The 19,491-nt window shown below is 43.5% G+C and overlaps 1 protein-coding gene across 1 annotated transcript in view; it reads right to left on the bottom strand.

The window, feature by feature from the left end:
• Nucleotides 1-2,715: 2,715 nt before the first annotated feature.
• LOC133002744 (lysine-specific demethylase RSBN1L-like) overlaps nt 2,716-19,491 on the bottom strand; it is a gene marked incomplete at its 3' end in the record, with an annotated part of 30,630 nt that continues 13,854 nt past the window's right edge. Inside the window, exons 4-9 of the mRNA XM_061072721.1 lie at nt 19,275-19,433; nt 11,781-11,918; nt 10,686-10,828; nt 5,603-5,773; nt 5,379-5,487; nt 2,716-4,488 (exon numbers count right to left, since the gene is read on the bottom strand). Coding sequence (XP_060928704.1) covers nt 2,716-4,488; nt 5,379-5,487; nt 5,603-5,773; nt 10,686-10,828; nt 11,781-11,918; nt 19,275-19,433 — 2,493 coding nt within the window. The remainder of the gene's footprint in view (nt 4,489-5,378; nt 5,488-5,602; nt 5,774-10,685; nt 10,829-11,780; nt 11,919-19,274; nt 19,434-19,491) is intronic.

Here is a 19,491-nt window from a genome sequence, read left to right as displayed (position 1 = left end):
TTTGACCCCTGTCCCATCTGCTGACATGGAGGAGGCAGGGTTCACGGCCTAAACTTCAGTCAGCGACCAGACGGTGATAAAGACACTTCTGCGTCCCTTTTTACAATCCAGTGTTGTTTACAGTATTACCCATGTTATTTTGCAACATTCATTTGTGGGTTACCACCAGCAGTTGTCAGTTGGTGGAATGAATCAGACAGGATTTGAATTGAACTGACAAAACAAGGACCCACTGATAAAAAGCTCTGCTCTTTAGAGCTATTCATCAAAAAGAAAACATTTCCTTTTAGCCCATTTTGGCATCAATGACTTAATATGAATTACAAATGCCGGGATTTCAAGAAATACATGAACGTAATTCTTAATTTTCTTTGGAAACATGCATGTTATCTAAACCACCAGAGCAATAAAACATCAATTCTCACCCAAACATTTTCATACATTGAACCTTTTATTAGCTAGGCTCATATTTAAAGTAGAAACCACACTACAAGTTGTTTTCCTCTTTACAAAAACCTCTTATGTACACTACAGTGCTGACAGTTGGAAATCACAGACACAAAATAGAAAACAAAACAAACCAAAAACTTTGAGATAAATAAATTCTGTGAAAACAACACGAGCCCCTGGAGACTTTATTTTTTTCAACCTTAACTTTTGTCACATTTGTACAAAAAAATATATGTTCCTGTCAGGTTTTCTTTTTTGTAACATCTGAAATCTAAGAGCATAAAAAGAGCTGCAGGGCCTCGCAACTGGCATCAGGTGCTTAGTTCTCACCTCACTCCACCAAGGAGCCGCACTTCGAGGAGTTCTGTCTCTGAACGGACCTTCTCAGAGGAAAACTGACCCAGAGAGCTGGAGCTCCGTGGGCAGCGGTGAGTTTAACCATGACAAACACAACCCTGCTCTCTGGACTTCCTTCCACTGAGACGACCCAGTTTAGACCACAGGTATCTGGAGAGTGTTCAGTGGCTTGTGACACCAATTTAAGGCTTGATTCTCATTTTCCAGTGAAAACGGGAAACTGTGACTCATAAAAAAACTGGCCATGAAAGGACAGAACTCCTCCTCTCCGTGACTCTGGACCGTTTAGTAGTTCACAGTTAAGGACAGGCACTGGGGAAATGCTGTGGGCTACATTAGCAAGTGGGCTGTACTCCAATATTGATCAAATCAAGACATCAATAACACAACAAAACAAGAAAAATCAATTTCCGCTCATGGAGACTGAACAATTTGATAAAAAAAATCTGATACTTGGAGAAACATATACTCTTCATAGCTGCGGCTGAAACAGAATTTCAATAATTTATTGTACTTCAAAACACAGGAGGTCACTTCAGTCCCTGGTTGATAAATAAAATGTGTTTTTACAGACAGGATGCTTCACGCGGCACAGAAACCAGACTTCAGGTTAATAGATAAATAGTGCGTTAAAGTCTCCACAGTGTACCATCTGTTTTCAAAGTTTCTCGGAGCATGTCTCCATGAAAAACTTTATTGAAATTAGGAAGTTGGAAGAGCCTGAAATTGCCCTGTTGATAATCTGGTTAATAATAATATAAACTGTATTTAAACAGGTTACAAAGTGCTGGGATAAGTCTTAACATACTAAATCTGGGGCAAGCTCTCCACGTAGCTGCTGACTGAATTTATATTGGAGATTTATTCAGATTTCAATGACCCTGATCGATTAAAACTCTATAGTGTCCAATCATTTTATTTTAAATAGGGCCTTTTCTTTTGTTTTAGTGCAATTAAACTGCACTAACCATCTTCTTGCGCAACAACACACTGCAATTGATTAGAGAACATAATTTTAAATACTTTAATAACATTGATTCTCTCCTCATGGAGGTCGGTTCAATGAAAATGATTCAGATAAAAATACTGATAATAACTGGGGATTTCAATTTTAAATTCAGCAGATTATTGCAGAGAATTACTGCTCAAAATACAGTATCAGGGAAAAGTACTGCACCATACTGTATTGATTAAGATGCATCGATACAATATAGGAGAATAAATGTAGTGATATCACACGAATACGTCTGCGTATCGTATTATATCAGTTTGACTCATCTTTATTCCAGAAACAGTCTTGGGCACAATGAAATAAAATACACAAAAAGGAAGCATTAGCTGCAAGTTTCACAAAAAGGTCATCTCTGTGACCTTTTTATATAAACATCCGACAAAATTTACCTATTTTCTGTCAACCTCTGAGGCGTCAAAGATATTCTGGTATTGATAAACAGAACCACACAGCAGTTTGGTAGACGTGAACATGGAAAATCTCTTCTTCAACATCCGGTTTCGGTGCAACCAGACTTCACTAAAGGCCAAAACCACCGGTGCTGCTCATTATTCATGAACCAAATCACAACCAGCCGAAGCCAGTCGAGAGGCGTGGGGTAAATAAATCCAACTCTGCTTTTTAAACCAAGATGCTGCGTCTGTACTGATACACTCAACCGTCGCACTTCCTTTTTTACAGTTTTACAACACAACCAAAATATAACCATAAACAGGTACACTCATTTAAAAACAACGTCATTATGTACAAAAAAACGACTATAAAATCTGTCTCCACTCCTCTTCATGCTTTGGAGGAGGGGAGAGGACCGAGGAGGAGGGCTGAGGGGGGAGAGGAGGTGGAAGAGGGGGGAGAGGGGGAGGCAGAGACTGCGAGGAGGGGGGAGGAGGAGGAGGAGGGGGAGGATGGGAGAAGGACATTGAGAGCGGAACCGGCCCTGGTGCTGAGGTCTGGTACTGCGGCTGTAGCGGGTAAGAGCTCGGCGGGAAAGAGTGATGGGGGAGGAAGGGGTGAGGGGCGAAGTGCGGGTGCTGGGGAGGAGGGAAGAAGGACTTGGCGAACTGGTGATGGTGAGGGAGGTGAGGGGGGAGTGACTGGGCGCTAGTGAGGGGGGTGGGCTGATGGTAGTACGGCTGGGACTGGGTGGGGAGGTTCGGCTGGTGCGGCGGATGCAGGTGAAGCTGGCTCATGTGGAGCGTCTGCGGCGTCTGCGTCTGACTCAGGAACGAGTTGAGCGCCTGCGGCTGCATCGGGGGGGAGGGGTTGGAGAGTGGGTTTGGCGGGAGGATCGGCGGCCTGTGAGCATGGTGGGAGTGTGGAAGGAGGTGGGAGAAGGAGGGCGGGAGGGTTTGAGGGAGGTGAGGAGCAGGGAGATGCTGGGATGCGTATTGCTGCAGGTAAACCCCTTGCCCCCCCGTGTCATGTGGCATCCTCGAGTCAGAGTCCAAACCGTGAGTCCATTTCTCTGGGAGCGTTTGAGTCCGTGTGAGCGCCGGTGTTTGATCCCGTGCATCGGCTGTGGTGTGTGTCCTTGTGTCGAATTGGGGCGTGTGGGTCTGTACATTGGCAGCGAGTGCTCGGACCTCTGACTGCGTTGGTGTCCGTGTGTTTGAATGAACGTCTGGCTTCGGACGATGCGAGTCCCGCTTCGTTGGTGGTCCTGACTGAGAGGAGGGAGGCGGCTGGGAAGACAAAGTGGAAGGAAGGAGCGAGGAAAGGCGAGACTCCACCGTCGGCTTGGGACTCGTCAGCGAAGATGTGGACGCAGAGGAGGACAGAACAGGGACCGAAGTAGAACTAGAAGAGGAAGAGGAGCGCAGTGGATCAACGGATCCTGCTGGTGGCGCAGGAGAGGAGGAAAACTTAGACAAAGATGGAGAAGAAGAGGAGGAAGAGGGCGCTGCACTGGAAGACGTCATTCTGCTGTCTGAGTGATGGTGGTGATGGTGGTTGTGGTGATGACGATGATGATGTCGGGGCTTCAATGATGCTTTGGGTTTTAGAGGATCAAGAGAGGCGGGAGGAGGAAGAGGAAGAGGAAGAGGCGATGGTGATTTATTTTTGCAGAGAGGAGGAGCTGGAGGTTCAGTCTTCACCTTCACAGGAAGTGAATCCTGCTGTTTGTGTTTCCGTCTTTCTTTCACCCTCTCTGTCTCCTCCTCTTTAACTCTAGCACCGCCCACTTTTGAGTCCACTGGGCGAGCGGGCTGAGGCAACACAGGTGGAGGATGACGATGAGGATGAGGATGGTGAAGATGCTGCTCCTCTTTTTTGACACCCGGCAACATCCTGATTTCTGCCACATCCACCTGCTCCTCTGTCTCCTCTTTTATCCTCTCCTTTACTCTCTCGCCCTTCTTTTCTCTCCTCACCTCCTGTTTTTGCCACAGCTCCACCAATTCTGTCCCCGCTTTCTTCAACTCAACTTGCTCCTCCTCCTCCTCCTCCTCCTCCACCTCCTCCTCGTCCTCTTCTTCTTCCTCTCCGTGATGGTACTGCCTTAAGCGGACGTGCCACGCCAGGCTGCAGACGGAAGATACGGTCTTGAACTGGTGGACCACGTTGCGGGGGATGAAGTAGATGTCATCGTGGCTAAGGCGGATGCGGGCGTAGCGGATGCCCTCGCGACGCAGCTGGTTTAGTTTGGCATCATCTACCCACTGCACACACTGTGGAGAGAGAGGAGAGGGATGAGACGAAGGGAATCTACTGCTTGTGACTCCGACATCTGAACAACTAATCGCTGTAAAAACAAATATAAGAAGAATTTAAAGTTTTCTCTTTTGTTCAACCTCTGTACAGTAAATTAAATATATTTAAATCAAACAGCTTTATTATTTACCTTAATCAGTTCTAAACAAAAAGTGAAATTTCCAAATATGCAATAAAAAACAAATCTGACTTTGATGTTACCTTGTGTTATTGAAATTGTGTGTGTGTGTGTGTTTTCTCAGTTCTGCATGTCATTTTGCTTTTGTTACTGAGACTGAACTGTGAAACTATTAAGGTAGAAAAGAAAGCATAAGGCGTGTAATAACAATCAAACACTGTTACAAAACATTTTAACAAAATTGTGGTGCAGAGTGAATTTACATTGTCATTACTCATGAAGCTGTATCTTGTACCTTAGCCTCTATGTGGAATCAACTACAAACTGTGCATGGAAACTTCTTCTAAGTGGAATCCTAAATAATAAATGACCAAACTAACCCACAACTTTCCTTTTCTGCAGACAAGTCCTCTAACTAACCATCATGGTAGTTCATTCCCGCTCCACCAGGTGTCAGCATCTACCATCAGTGCATGTTAACGTTCCCCCTCACACAGTGTTCGAAGTGAGGTGAAACACTGTGGGAGTCTAATTTGAGATGTAAAATGTTAAATGAATGACTGTACTGGGCTGAATTTAATTTGTTAGGAGTGTTTATCGCCATGCCTACGCTGTGTGTGTCTGTGTGTGTGAGTGTGAGTGTGAGTGTGAGTGTGAGTGTGAGTGTGTGTGTGAGTGTGTGTGTGTGTGTGTGTGTGTGTGTGTGTGTGTGTGTGTGTAATGTAACACCTGAGACAGCGGGGGTTCATGTAGGTCCAACTGCAGCCTCTGAACTGCGTGAGGGAAATCAGCAGCATGGAAACACACAACGTCTTTGGTAACACGAGGAGGCTCCGAGCTGAAAGCAAGGGAGTGGAGGGGTGTGACATCCGCCGGCGAGCTCGCCACAGTGTGCAAATAACAAACAAGCAGTCGTGTATGTGCGTGACGGCCTACAGTGTGACCATGCCTACCCCTCTCCGGCGCACACAGCCTTCAGCACGCCAACGGCCGCTGTGGTCTGACGCTCGAAGCCCTGACCGATGTGATCGGCGTGGGCCCGAGTCCGGTCCTCAAACAGCATCTCTCTGGGCTCGCTGGTCCTGGGCAGTGATTGCAGCAGGTTCTTCACCTCGTTGGTGGAGCTACGAGAAGGGAAGCAGGAGAGTGAAAAGTCAAAAAGCAAACCCAAACACACGCTCTGCCCACACAGGTCTCTGAAGACGTCTCTCCTGCTGTCTAAAAGAAGAACATGACTAAAGGTGAGTGGGCCAATCACTCTTCTGGTTTTGTTTATTTCTTTGTTTCCTGTCTGCTGTGCAAAATAAAAGCAGATGGATCGCTGGTGTTGTTTTCTCGCTTGACTTGACTCATTAGTGTCATGCACAGCATGAACTGAGGAGCAGAGAGGATGCTGGCAGAGATTTGATGCAGAGCAGGAAAACATGAATTAGTCTAGACACTATGAAATAAAATATCCCATTTGCTATCAAAATAAATCACATCTAACAGCCTAGGTGTGATCTGCTTAAATAGATAGTAGCTTAGTAATGTTTCTCACTTTCCCAGCGTCAGAAACTAGGACACAATAACTTCCCTAGGAGGACATATCTTTTTTTTGTAGTATGAAAATATTATGCTATCAAGGCACATTGTCTGTGTCTGTGGGATCAATTAGCACAATCTTGGTCCACTAACCCCTGGCCCTGCACTGGATGCGTGTGCAACGTGTGTTGCCGTTACTGCTGTTACTGAGATGAAGGGAGCGTCTATTTCTGAGGGGAGGCCCTAAGTCTAAGACTTGGAAATACCCTGGTTTTATCAATTCTAGCAGTTGGTTGATTAACTGAAACATTTTCTATTAGGTTTCTTCAATGTGTACATTTCCTTATTTTCTTGTTTTGATGTAAATGTTTCACGGTGTTTTGAACTGCTTCTTTGGCAGATCATTTCTATTTGAAAAACATACAATCTGAGAAAATGTGACAGAGCTGTATTCTGACATTTTAAAATTGGAAAATAATTTTACATAAAATTATTGAGTCCAGAGTAAATTGTAAAAGACATTCATTGTCTGCAGATATCATTAACTCCACCTGAGCTTGCTCCTCATCCTCCAATTACTCCTTAATGTATTTACTTTTTCCAAGTTGGCTGGTGGCAAAAATGACTTTTCTCGCACGATCAATAAAGTATTAATTTAGATTCAAAACACGAAAAACAGTAGCAGCAAGAAAATTAGAATGGAAATTTAAAAATCAGTAATAGCTGCATGGAAAATCGTGAGAATAAAAATGGAGTTAACAGGCATTAATGCTCTTGGCTTCATGCGTACAGACTGACAATGAAAGTACTGCAGTCAGCTCACTACTGGATCAGTGACTCACACTGGAGCTGCAGTCAGATTCAAACAAGAGTAGAAACACACACAAGCTCAGTCTGAGAGAGATTTCTACAAGAGAGTAACACACAGAGACACACACAGACACACACACACACACAGACAGAACAGCAGCGAGACTACCCGTGCTGAACACTGAATTGTGCATTCATTCATTCAGAGATAAGATGAGAGGCAGGAGCCGACGGAAGAGGAAGAAAGAAGCGGAGGGAAATAGGAGAGTGGAGGGGGGATTAGAAGACACACACACAGACACACAGCTTAGTGTGTCTGAGCTGACGCCAGGATGACAGTAATGAATGTAAAACCAAAAAAAAAAAATAGCGCTGGTAAGTTAAACAGTGAAAAGAAGAGGCTGTTGAAGGAGAAGTGCTGAAAATGCACATCTACAGAGATATTCAAAGTCTTCCATTTACTCCGACTCTCTAACTCCGACATCTCATTGTTCTGGAACCATATTGTGTCAGTGTGATGGAGTATGTCTGACCCAGACTGATTCGCTCTGCATTCATGGTGAAATACAGTGGGATGGAGAGGAAGAGAGGAGGACAAGAGGAAGGGTGGATAGGGGGTGAGGAGGCAGTAAAAGGAAGGTGTAACCAAGGGAGCGGAGGAGAAAAGGGAGACAGAGGGAATCACACACACGTTTAGGTTGCAAACACAGTTCCATTGTGACTTGTGGCTACGTCTAATGACTACATTCATCTGAAATTATTCCATAATAGCAAAATTTCGATCCAAACCAAAACTTTTACCAGATTTTAAGAAAATTTGCTAAAGAAAATGGTTAATTACTCGGATTAATAGAAATCAATATTGAAACAGTTCAATACAAATCAATAAAAGCATGAAAAACAACGTGCAATACATGATGAAAATACAGAATTTATTTACTATCCACTATTCATTTTGGTGGAGCAGTAGATGTTTACAGTGACATGTCTGTTGATCAGCTAATCAACCTGTTCCCTTAACAAACTTCCTCACCGAGCAGACTGACTTCAACATCTTGCCAACAGCCATCAGGCTCTGATTGCCATTTGTTTCCAAACAGGAAGAGCGTGTTCAGTATCAGGCCTCTGTCCTGTTCGCAGGCCAAGGCAGCTGTTGTTGCTATACAATTATTGTCAGTCTCCGGAAGCACTGGCGCTCTTTGACTAAAAAGCAAAAACATATTTTTGGTTTATTTTCATCATCCGGCCACTGTAATCAAAGCTGAATTCTCAGACTAAGAGTCTCAGCGCCGACAGAAACTCAGCAGCTCGACCTTTTCACTGGAACCACAGGGAGAGAAAAGCTTTCAACACAGTCAAACTGCAAATAACATCATGTCCTTCAGTACTTCTTTCACTTCTCCAAGTTTTCTTCTCTCTCTCTTTACACAAAGACATAAACAATCACCACTATGACACGTTCAATATAAGTGCTTTGTGCTTCTGGTCCTTTGGAAAGTAACGGCGCAGTGCTTCGAAAATAAATCAACTTAAAAGGAGGAAAGAGGTCACAGGGAGGAAACAGAAGACGGATGGTAAGAGAAATAGAGAGAGACAGACGGGGGCAGATATTGAGAGGCGGCATGAGGACAAGGATGCAGAAACGAGGGAGGAGTGGAGGAGGAAAAGGAAAGAGTTTCGAGGAGGAGGGAAGTGAGATAGAGAGATGCTGGAGACAAAAAGAGGAAAGTCTGAGAAAAGTACACCTCTGTTTGTCGAAATAATGGTTATTTATATTAAAGTGTTGGACTAGACAGGAAACAGAAGAAAGGAGGGAACAGCTGAAACACCCTCCTCCTTTCTCCTCCACCTTTCTCTCAATCTCTATAAAAACAGATTATTTCAGTCCCAGCTGAGCCTGTTACACAAGTGTTTCTGACAGTTATTCACACTGACACACACACACACACACACACACACACACACACACACACACACACACACACACACAAACTCACACACACTTGAACAGTCGTACCCTTCAAATGCCGTCTAGACTTACTGAACCACACAAAGCACAACATGAGTAACACACTGTTTGTATTCACAGCCTGAATTCAGGTGCAGTCACTGATTAAAAACAAACAATATTTCCTTTATTACTTCCTCAGAAAAGTCTGATGGAGCAAAGATCACTCGAGTGAACGAAACAAGGGCATTAGCAAATTAACAAATATTATCATAATCGATAGATCTGTCCATCCACTATCTATACCGTTTATCTGTGAGGGTCTGGAGCCAATCACAGCTGACCAGAGAGGCGGGAACAACCTGGACAGGTCACCAGCGTATCACAGCCCAACAATTAGAGACAAACAACCATTCACAGCTTCGGTCAATAAGTCTCCAATCAAATCAGATCCCAATCTGCACGACTTCGAACATGCAAACTCAATACAGAAGGACCCCGACTTAACCAGCAATCAATCTGGGACAGTGCTAACCACTGTACCACACCATCATAATTGATTAATTAATTCATTTACTTCCAGTACCCGTTATAAACTAGAAGCACTGCCTTTCTGTTGACTGAATCCATTCATTTGTTTCAGCAACGTGTTGAAGAAGTTGTGTCCTCTGGCACTATTTGATAAACACTACGTGGATATTTGTTTCAAACATGGAATTAAGCTATGTATATGGTAAATGGTAAATCGTTTTGTATTTATATTGCGCTTTTCTAGTCTTGATGACCACTCAAAGCGCTTTACAGTACAGTTTAACATTCACCCATTCACACACACATTCATACATACATGTATATGTGGATACAATATAAGGAAAATATCTAATGGAAGTAGTGGAAGAAATGCTCTCAACCGTCGCAGCATCAGTTTACGAATAAAGACACATCAAAAGTTTAAAACTGAGAATATCAGAAAAATCTCACCATTAAAAACAGCAATAGTGGAATATAGCTTATATTATCTTAGCTTAGCTTTAAAAATTACTATAACAATTCTTCTTCTTCTTCATTGCTAAATTCAACCATAAATGAAAAGAGATAAGTAAAAATCAGAGGCAGAGATAACACGACCTATCGACGCAGACAAGAGAGGAATACGTGAAGACGTGTGTGTCATCCTGCGCTCGGCTGGCTGCCGTGTGAAGTAGCGTCTGATGTCGACTCCATTAACATAGCGATGATCTCATCTCAGTGGAGAGCCACATACCGCTCACATCACAAACAACGCATATCGGTTCTCTCATGCTCTCACTCAGAAGGCATGCGTGTTAGAAGGTGTGTGTGTGTGTGCTTGGTGCAGGGCTTATGTGTGTGTGTGTGCAACAATGACACTGTGACAGAGACAAACTGAGAGGGTGTAATTGCCTCATCCGGAGCTGCTGGGCTACGACAAAGCCTCGTGCGGCTGCTGCTTCAAAATGTACGAGTGCGTTTTGTTACTGTTTTTCATAATCAGTCCTTGTGGGCTGTGTGGAGAGCACGCTGGCTCAGTGAGGCACACACACACACATAAACACACACACAAAAACACACACAAACACACCACTGAGACCTGCAGTACAAACATCATTCATAGAGATGAAAATCCTAGCAAATACCATCCCTGTCTCAAAGCAGGGTTTAAGAGGGATTCTAAATATTGACCGGCTTTATCCGGGTGTGTTTATTCAATGTGCAGTAAACTGTGGTCTACTCACCGCTTTCTTTTAAACGGGGACTTTGGTATATCAGCCAAAGGTATCATCTGTTCGCCGGGTCTGACCCACATTATGGGACCGTCGTCACTGTCTTTGGGACTCATCAGCCGCAGACTGGAGAACGTCCCCCATGGAAGGGTCCTCTACAGGCACACAGAGGCGAGACGCAGGGAATAGAATTAAAGCAGCCTGTTGGTACATGTCACTTTTTCACTTGTTAAAAACCACTTAATTAAATATTTTATTTGTTCCACTGAGTACTCCCAAAAAAGGAAACCTCAAGAGCAGCAAAACAGGCCCCTGGCGAAACTTGTCACTGGCAGCCGAGATGTCGCAGAGGGCAACAAATCAGAGCCAGAACTCTCGATAGATAGGAAGCGCCAGAGGATGTTGTGTCTTTTGAAATTCGCCGTACGCCAGCACTCCTCCACGCTGCATGCAGGAGATTTAAAGTTTCACCACGGGAGAGAAAAACAGCAGAAAAGCATGCCTGCCTTTGAGGGACAGCATTAAACACGGTGCTCTGAAGGTCGGTTCTTGCACAGACGTTTTTTAAAAGAGAAGCAACTTCCTGGAGCTGCATCGAATCCCTCCGACGCGCCTCTTAGCGCCTCTTGTTTGCCAGCCGCCGCTGAGAATATTAGGTGTGTTGTTGATGTTTGTGTCTCGCAGAAGCTCTCCATCTGTTCAGCTTGTGTCGTTTCCAAATAATCAGAGGTGTAAATGCTTGGAAAGATTTGGGCACAGTATTGAGTCTTTGAGTATATGAGGTCTGACAGAGTCAATTGTGAAAGGAATAATTAAAACCTACTTTATATTTCAGCAAAAAAGGAGTTTGATACAGTATCGACCTACTGAACAAAGTATCATATAATCCCTTCTCAGAGAGGACAGCACAGAAATAAAATTAGGAATTGTAGCTTCCTCATTTATCAGTATTCAAATAAATTACTTTATATTTTAAAAGCTACAGTTTGTTAATACACTGGAATAGTCTGAGTCTATCTGGAGACCTCTGTCCCTTCTCCACTCATCATTCCTCCACACGTCCTGATGCTGTTTAGGATTGGTGCCATTGTTCCTGTCCTGACTCACCTTCAGGAAGGGCGACTCCTCCAGCATGCTGAGGAATTCTGGGAAATAATTCCCGACCTCCTCGTCCACAGCTCCCACCAGGCTGATCTGCCTCATGGCCCCGGCCCTGTAGGTACCGTGACTGTACGTCTTCTTCACCTGCAGCAACAAGAGGAAAAATATGTTTTTCTAACGCTGCAGGAAGCAGCTGTTTAGTTCTTGACAAAAACATACACACGTTGTTTTGTGGTTTTAAAGACGAGCTGTTGAATAAAAACAGAGCAGCAATCCTTTCATATCACATCCTCACTGACATTTTAAATGTACGTTTCTCAATTGAGAAGCTCACAAACAGAGATATTGCAACATTATATACAGTGTGTGCTTGTGAATCGTCTTTACCCAGGAACAACAAACCTTCGACAACCTTTTGAAGTGTGACAGTACAGTGTTTCACTACAGCTCTTCTCCTTCTCTAAATGTAAATCGAGTCTTCAAAATATTATGGGTATAATGGGGATTGGCAGCCCCTTCAGCAAGGTCATTATAGAGCCTCATTCTCTCCACTGCAGCACGCACAATCTCTCGCCCTGTTCACATCTGGGACGTCTCAGTCATAATCAAAATATAATCAATAATTTTGTCAATGCTCTTCTAGGCCGGGGGTTTCCAATCTTGACCAGCGCCAAGGAGATTATGTTTTCATTGCCTTTTGTCTGTCACTCAGCAGGATTACTCAAAAAATCCACTGAACAAATTTGACATGACATTTTGTGGAGGGGTGGAGTTTGACCTGAGGAAGAACCCGTCCACTTTTATGTGCGACATCTTAAAGCAAAGCTACGTCTTCTTGCAAATCCTCTCCACACATTACATTTTTTAACTGGTTGGGACCGAATAAACCAACATTAAGGCTTCATCTGAATGATTTTCAGAGATAAATGATTCAGGAATTTAAGTTAAATAAAAGATTGTAAAAAAAAAATCATGAACTTTGACACACTGTCCTTTTCCAACACACAGGATATGATGACGAGCAGATGTGTCTCTGAGGATAAATATGTTTCGATGGACACCTGCTCTGAGTCCCTTTTTAACCTCTCCTGATTAAATGTGCATGTCTCTTAATTCAACTGGTTGTATGATGCTCTTAAATACAATATTAATATTTTATTATACCCTTCCCCAACAGGTTTCAGTGTTAAATGTTTTGATATGTGTATTTATTATTGTCAGAATAGACACTGAGTGAGTGTTGGCAGTTGCACTTGACGTCTTTGCTCCTCTGGTGTGACTCAAAAGTCTGTTTGCTTCCCTTCACTTGGCTGACAGAGAGTTGCAGTTAAATGTGTGTGTGTGTATGTGTGTGTGTGTGTGTTTGTGCATCTAACCCGTCTCCCATACACTTGGCCAACAACAGTGTCTTTGTGTCTGCGTGCGTGTGCAGTGCGTGCACCATGTGGCCTGCATGCTGTACTCTTGGCTGGTCAGGATGTGTGCGTGTGCGTGTGTGTGTGTGTGCGCTTGCGTGTGCCGAGTGTGTGTGTTGACCAGATCCTTGGCTGCAAGCCTCTAGTGAGTCACCACTTGACAACATGGCAGAGATAAAAAGGGGAGTGGGGAAGAGAAACCGAGGATACACTGGAGAGACAGAATGAGGAGAAGAGGGACAGATGGAGAGAAAGTTGAAGAGAAGAAGCTGCGAAAGAGGAGAAACAAATACAGGAAACACAGAGAAGACAGACAAAGAGGAAAAGAAATGGAGGCAAGGATGGAAGTGACTCAAAGGGGAGTGAAGTAAGGAGGGACGAGGGCAAGAGGGAGCAGAGAAGGAGTAAATACAAGGTAAAGAGACAAAGGAGGGAGGGGGAGAGAGGGACAAGAGAAGGAAAGTAGAGATAATAAAATCTGCAACACTGAGATGGAAAAAAGACTTGAAGGATAAAGGCTCCAGGGTGCAGCCTTGAGCAAGGCACTAAATCCCCAAACAGCTGCTGAGAGGCCGAACCTCAGGTGCAGATCTCAGAGGTGTGTGTGTGTGTGTGTGTGTGTGTGTGTGTGTGTGTGTGTGTGTGTGTGTGTGTGTGTGTGTGTGTGTGTGTGTGTGTGTGTGTGTGTGTGTGTGTGTGTGTGTGTGTGTGTGTGTGTGTGTGTGTGTGTGTGTGTGATTCAGCTATTACCTCTGGGGTGTTGGTGTTAATGAGGAAATGTTCTCAGTCCAAAAAGTACTATTTCTTCTTTTTGAAGAAATAGTACTTTCTTGTTGTTCTGGGTTTGTACCCTCATTGTTGAATGCACTTATTTTAAGTCGCTTTGGATAAAAGCGTAATCTAAATGAATTGTAATGTAATTTACATTGGCAGGTAATTAGTAGTGATTGATTGGATGAGAATGATACGCTTGGATTAAAAACTGGATTATCTACGTAAATTAAGAGTTGGGATGAAAAGAGCAACTCATCACCACACAAAGGATTTGGTGACACATCACTGTCATATTTAGGAAATATTAAAATATATATATGCCAACTTTTAGCCCAGGCATTAGAAAACTGACTTGTATTTGTGCAATTGATCATTTAAACTATTTATTCATACTTTTTTTTTTAGATATGTACAATTACAAAGTTGATTAAAATGCGTAATGTTTGCTCCGAGCCAATCGACAATGATATGAAAGAAAGGCAAGCAGCAAATGTTCAGAGTCTTGAACCAGCAAATGTTTGATTTTGTAAAACTCCTTCAGGTGCTTGGGGACATTAAGACTAAAGGAACTGAACACATTAGTTAAGATGTTAAACGTGGAACCAGCTGATTTGTCTGACAACCTACAACATGAAACCACTGAGCAGGCTCAAAGCTCGGTGCAGGAACCTCCATCTGCTCTGGTCCTACAAACTGCACGTACGTTAGAGGATTTTCTCATTCTGAGGAGATAAGCACTGAAGTTTTTTTAGCAGAAACGACGGCTGTGAGTGCTTCTCTTTAAAACGGATTTGGGCAAAGACTCAAAATCGACTGAACCAAACCTGGAAAGCCAGACGCACCAAACAGCAGCGGTGTGGTTAGGGTTTATCCAACTGCAATCTGATCATCTAATAAAGCAACTTAATGCAGTTGTAAGGAAGCATTTACCTCAAGGCCCAACAGTCCCCCTTTAAATCTCCTAGATCCAGATTTTGATTTGGATCTGCACCAAATTACACACACTAGATACCAGTCCCATAAACCTCAAATCAAATGATCAATGAATTATTCTGTGAGAAATCAAGCATAACGTCAAAAATCCCAATGTTAAAGAAATCTTGAATCTGCCACTTTGTCCAGATCTCTGTCAAAATGTGCCCACATCACATCCTTCCGACAAATTTCATGGAAATCATTTCTGTAGTTTTGCCATAATCCTGCTGACAAATAAACAAACCAACAAAGAAACGGCATCACCTCCTTGGCAGGGTAAAAAAATAAATCACATTATTTCCACCGCATCTGTCTGAGCGCTGACACTGTGTAATATCCACATAAGATGACAGGAAGCTTGAAATACTCACTCCACACATATAAACACAACTTTAAATAGTCTCACTGAGTCAATGACCTAAATACACGCAGAGAAATATGTGTTTGTGTTTACACATGGATCAAAACGCCTTCATGTTTACAAGTGTTTGTACAATTTCTCTCTGCTAGCGTTGAGAAAGTCGAGTGTACATTTGGCCTTTTGCATGCTTGTAATTGTGCCTATGCATGTCAATTTTTTGTGTGTGTGTTTGCACATGCATAATTTAGGTGCAGACTAACCCCCACTGAGTTTGAACACTATCACAGGCAGAGTAAGAGTATTAGGAAACACTGCGTCTGCCTGAAATAAACCGATAAATGTGACAGTCAGTGATTTTCTCTCTCTCTCTCTCACGCACACACACACACACACACACACACCCATGTGATGGCAACCAGAAGGAAACAGGAAATGTGACGGACTTCCTCCGAGCTGTGCTCTTCAAGATGCTCCGGTCCTTCCTCACCTCTGTGTACGTGCATGAATACACAGCGCAAGAGAACATGTGTGAAAACAAACGGTGACATCGTCTTTATCTGTGTCTTCCGCTGCTAAACTTCACCATGAGCTTTATTAAAGGGAGACTAAAGATGGCAAATAAACACTGTTGAGTCAAACAATACAAATTCTGCTCACAGAGGAATACGACCTCTGTAACTTTATCTAAATTTACTGCCTCTCCCACGTCTGCAAATTCACAAGATTAAAAAGCCCACATAATTATATGTAATTATCATAACTGTCATCTCTCCCCAGCTGTCACTTTCTTTCTCTGGCTAAAAACTGTATATTTTTAACAGATCATCCGCTTTCCCCTGGCAGATTATTTTTCTCTCGTCTGTCAGTCTCCACCTCCTGCACTCCCTCGCTCTCTGATAACGCTCCCGTCCCCGGTTGGAAGTCTATTAGATCAGGCCTCTTCTCTTTCCTGCTCTCCTTTCCGTCGCTGGCTCTCACACTAGTTAATTCTATAACAACTTTTCAATAGTCCTGCCAACGCCACTTTCACTCTGTTAATGTGGCGACATCACCCTGCTGCTCCCTGACCTCCTCCTGACCCGACTTCTCTCCTCCTCTCTCTTTCTCAGTTATTATGTCCAGTCAGTCTCTGGCTAAGTCTATTAGTCTGTTACTGTTCCTGCGTAACAACAAAAGCTTCTGGCTGCTGAGAGCTGATTGGTGCCTCGAACACAAGCTCACATACGTTTCCTTACATAATCTCTCCCTCGGCTCGGCCACAAACACACGTATGTCAATGCACAACAACACAGTAATGGAACGGTTTGTTTTGATATAAATTGAGTCGTGATTCTGAGGCTGAAATGCGAAAGCCGTGCAACATGAAAGTCTACGTTTGATTTGTCAACACCAGTGGAGATTATGTGGAGGCCAAGTGCAAAGATGATGCCTGTGGGTTGTTGTGTGTTGTGTGTCAAGAGGAGGTACAGTCAGATAAGATGAGGTTCACAAATAACTATCCTGGTTAAGAGCTGAAACTTTGAGCAAGGACACAGAAAATCAACAGGGCTTTTCTATATATTAAGAGCTGCTACAGGCTTAATTCCTATAAGCAAATATTTATTCCCAAACACTTTTTCCCATTGGGTCCGATTGTGAGTGAGTTAACATATTTCTGTAAATGCTCTTACATAGCTCCCTGGGTAATAGCACATTACAACAGCCGCAGTCCCCTCATCGCCTTTGAATTAATCTTCTGATGTCGTAACTACATCATTAGACGCGGTGACTAAACAGCAGAGATCAAATTACCTCATGTCCGAGAGCATCACACAGTGTATTGTCTGCCGGGCTGTACCTGCCCTGAGAAAATGGAGCGCTGTAATCTCCTCCTCCTCCTAATCCTCACCAGCTCTGAAAATGCCTTCAGTCAGGTGCTGAATACAAATGACTGACACACATGAAATGCTGATGTTTTAATCATCTAGACATGAACACAATCCAAAAAAATGTCCCCCCTTTCCTCTCCCTACTACATACAAACACACACCCGCACAAAAAACAGCCGTCCAGTCATCTGTGACCAGAGCAGAGACAAACAACAGAGCAGAAAACATAAAACGCACATGATAAACCATTTATCTCGAAATGTGTGCGTTTATAACTGTGTCTGTGTGTATATATCATTGTGTATGCACGTGCGTGTGAGTGTATGCGTGTGTGTAGACTATATGTCTACTTCCCAAGGTCACTGCAGAAAGCTGGGAGGGAGGACAAAAATTAACAAGACCAGTGGACAATGACGTTAGCCGTGCAAGGAACAGTACTCTTAAAGGGACAGCTTAGGACACGGGTATGAAAATGTAAACGTCCCCTTTGACAAGATTCAGACATTGGATTACTTATTTTGAAATATTCAGAATCATGAGGAAATCCAAGATGTGTTTGTGGAGGCAAAACAGCCAGAGACACACATAACATTGTGAATATTTCATAATAGGAAGGAGAGAAGAAAATATGGCCGGAGGGAGAGCGATAGAGCATAAACTGCTCTGCCTCCTGTAGTACGACACACACACACACACACACACACACACACACACACACACACACACACACACACACACACACACACACACACACACACACACACACACACACACACACACACACACACACACACACACACACACACACACACACACACACACACACACACACACACACACACACTTGCCTGCACTCACATTGAAAAAAAGAGCAGGCAGTATCTCAATACAAAACCACTCAAGAGGTTTGAGGCAACAAAAGGCTTTTCATTAGTGAACTGCAGACATGGGAAATCTCTAAATGAAGAGGTCTCGCTGTGTCGCTGTGCACAGAGGACACAATCCAGACACACACACACACACACACACACACACACACACACACACACACACACACACACAAAGAGGCAAACACACACTTCTCGTTTTTCCTGTTGTCCTCAAAAGGCTATGTATTGTTCTGAGGGTGAGTTAGAGGCATCTCACCACATCTGCTACTATACTGGTGCTTGTTTCAAAAGAAAAAGAAGAAAAACACCTTTGGCGTTGGTTCGTCTGACTGTGAGGCCGCCACCTGCCAGACAGCGGTCGTCTCCTACAGCCTGAAGCTTTAACTCTTGGATTTTCATCCTCTTGCTTTACTGTACTGAGGGGAAAAGTCAAATTCATAGAGAGGAAGGGACAGAGAAGAGAAAGCAAATGGCTGCGTGACCTGGCCTTCGGGTTGGACATTACCAAGTACCTCTCAGGTTCCAACAAGCCTTTCAACTCTCTGCTTTCAAATGTGAAATTGTCTGAAGAGACATTATTGCAGTGGAAAGTGGCCAGACTCAAAAGAATCTGCCGGTTACTTTGCGAGACTCCTCCAGTTATTTGGTGAGAGGTTTCAGGACATGAAAAATAAACTAAAGGAATTGAACGTGTTTGTTAAGCCATTTACTGGTGGAACGTTGATTTGACACCCTGACAACCAAACAACACCAAACCAGTGAGCTCAAGCCAAATGTCACATTTGACCTTCTTTACAGAAATATTTGCGGGTATACATCAGTTCAAATAGGTGATTGACTATATTCCCATTGCCAGTAGAGGAGTTTTCTATTTTTACTTTCTATTTTTTCGCACTGCGTCATGTTTGACGTCATGAACCAAGAACTGATGCACTCTCTCACCTCTCTGTCTTGCCAAATTAGCGCGTTCACTCAGGTGGCTCCTTTCATCACTGCCAATCGGAGCCGATAAACCCTGTGTCTACTGTAGAGTCATTTTACCCAGCAGTGAATGCCAACTGTATCCATTCCCATTCCACACAAAAGCCAGACATCAGTGGGTTTGCTGACCAGTGGAAAAAGGGGCTATAGAAAGGAATGGACCTTCATAGATAAATGTTCCCCACCCCTGATCTAATCCATGTTCCTCTGCCTGTATGTGAATGTGTCTGACTGACCTGAGAGTAGAAACTAGCCATAGTTGTAGTTTCTATGTCCTTCTTTGCCAGTATTTCCATTTTGACTGGAGCTGCCGGGAATTTGGTGGAGAAGTAATCCAAGAAATCAGGCAGGTAGCTGGCTTCTCCGTGGACGATTCCCATGACATAATGAGCAGCCTGGAAAACAGGGTCAGTAGATCAATTTAGATCATATCTATCATTTGAATTTTAGAAA

Source organism: Limanda limanda, chromosome 1, assembly GCF_963576545.1.
Source record: "Limanda limanda chromosome 1, fLimLim1.1, whole genome shotgun sequence".
Lineage (NCBI taxonomy): Eukaryota > Metazoa > Chordata > Actinopteri > Pleuronectiformes > Pleuronectidae > Limanda > Limanda limanda.
This window is presented reverse-complemented; position numbering and strand designations above follow the sequence as displayed.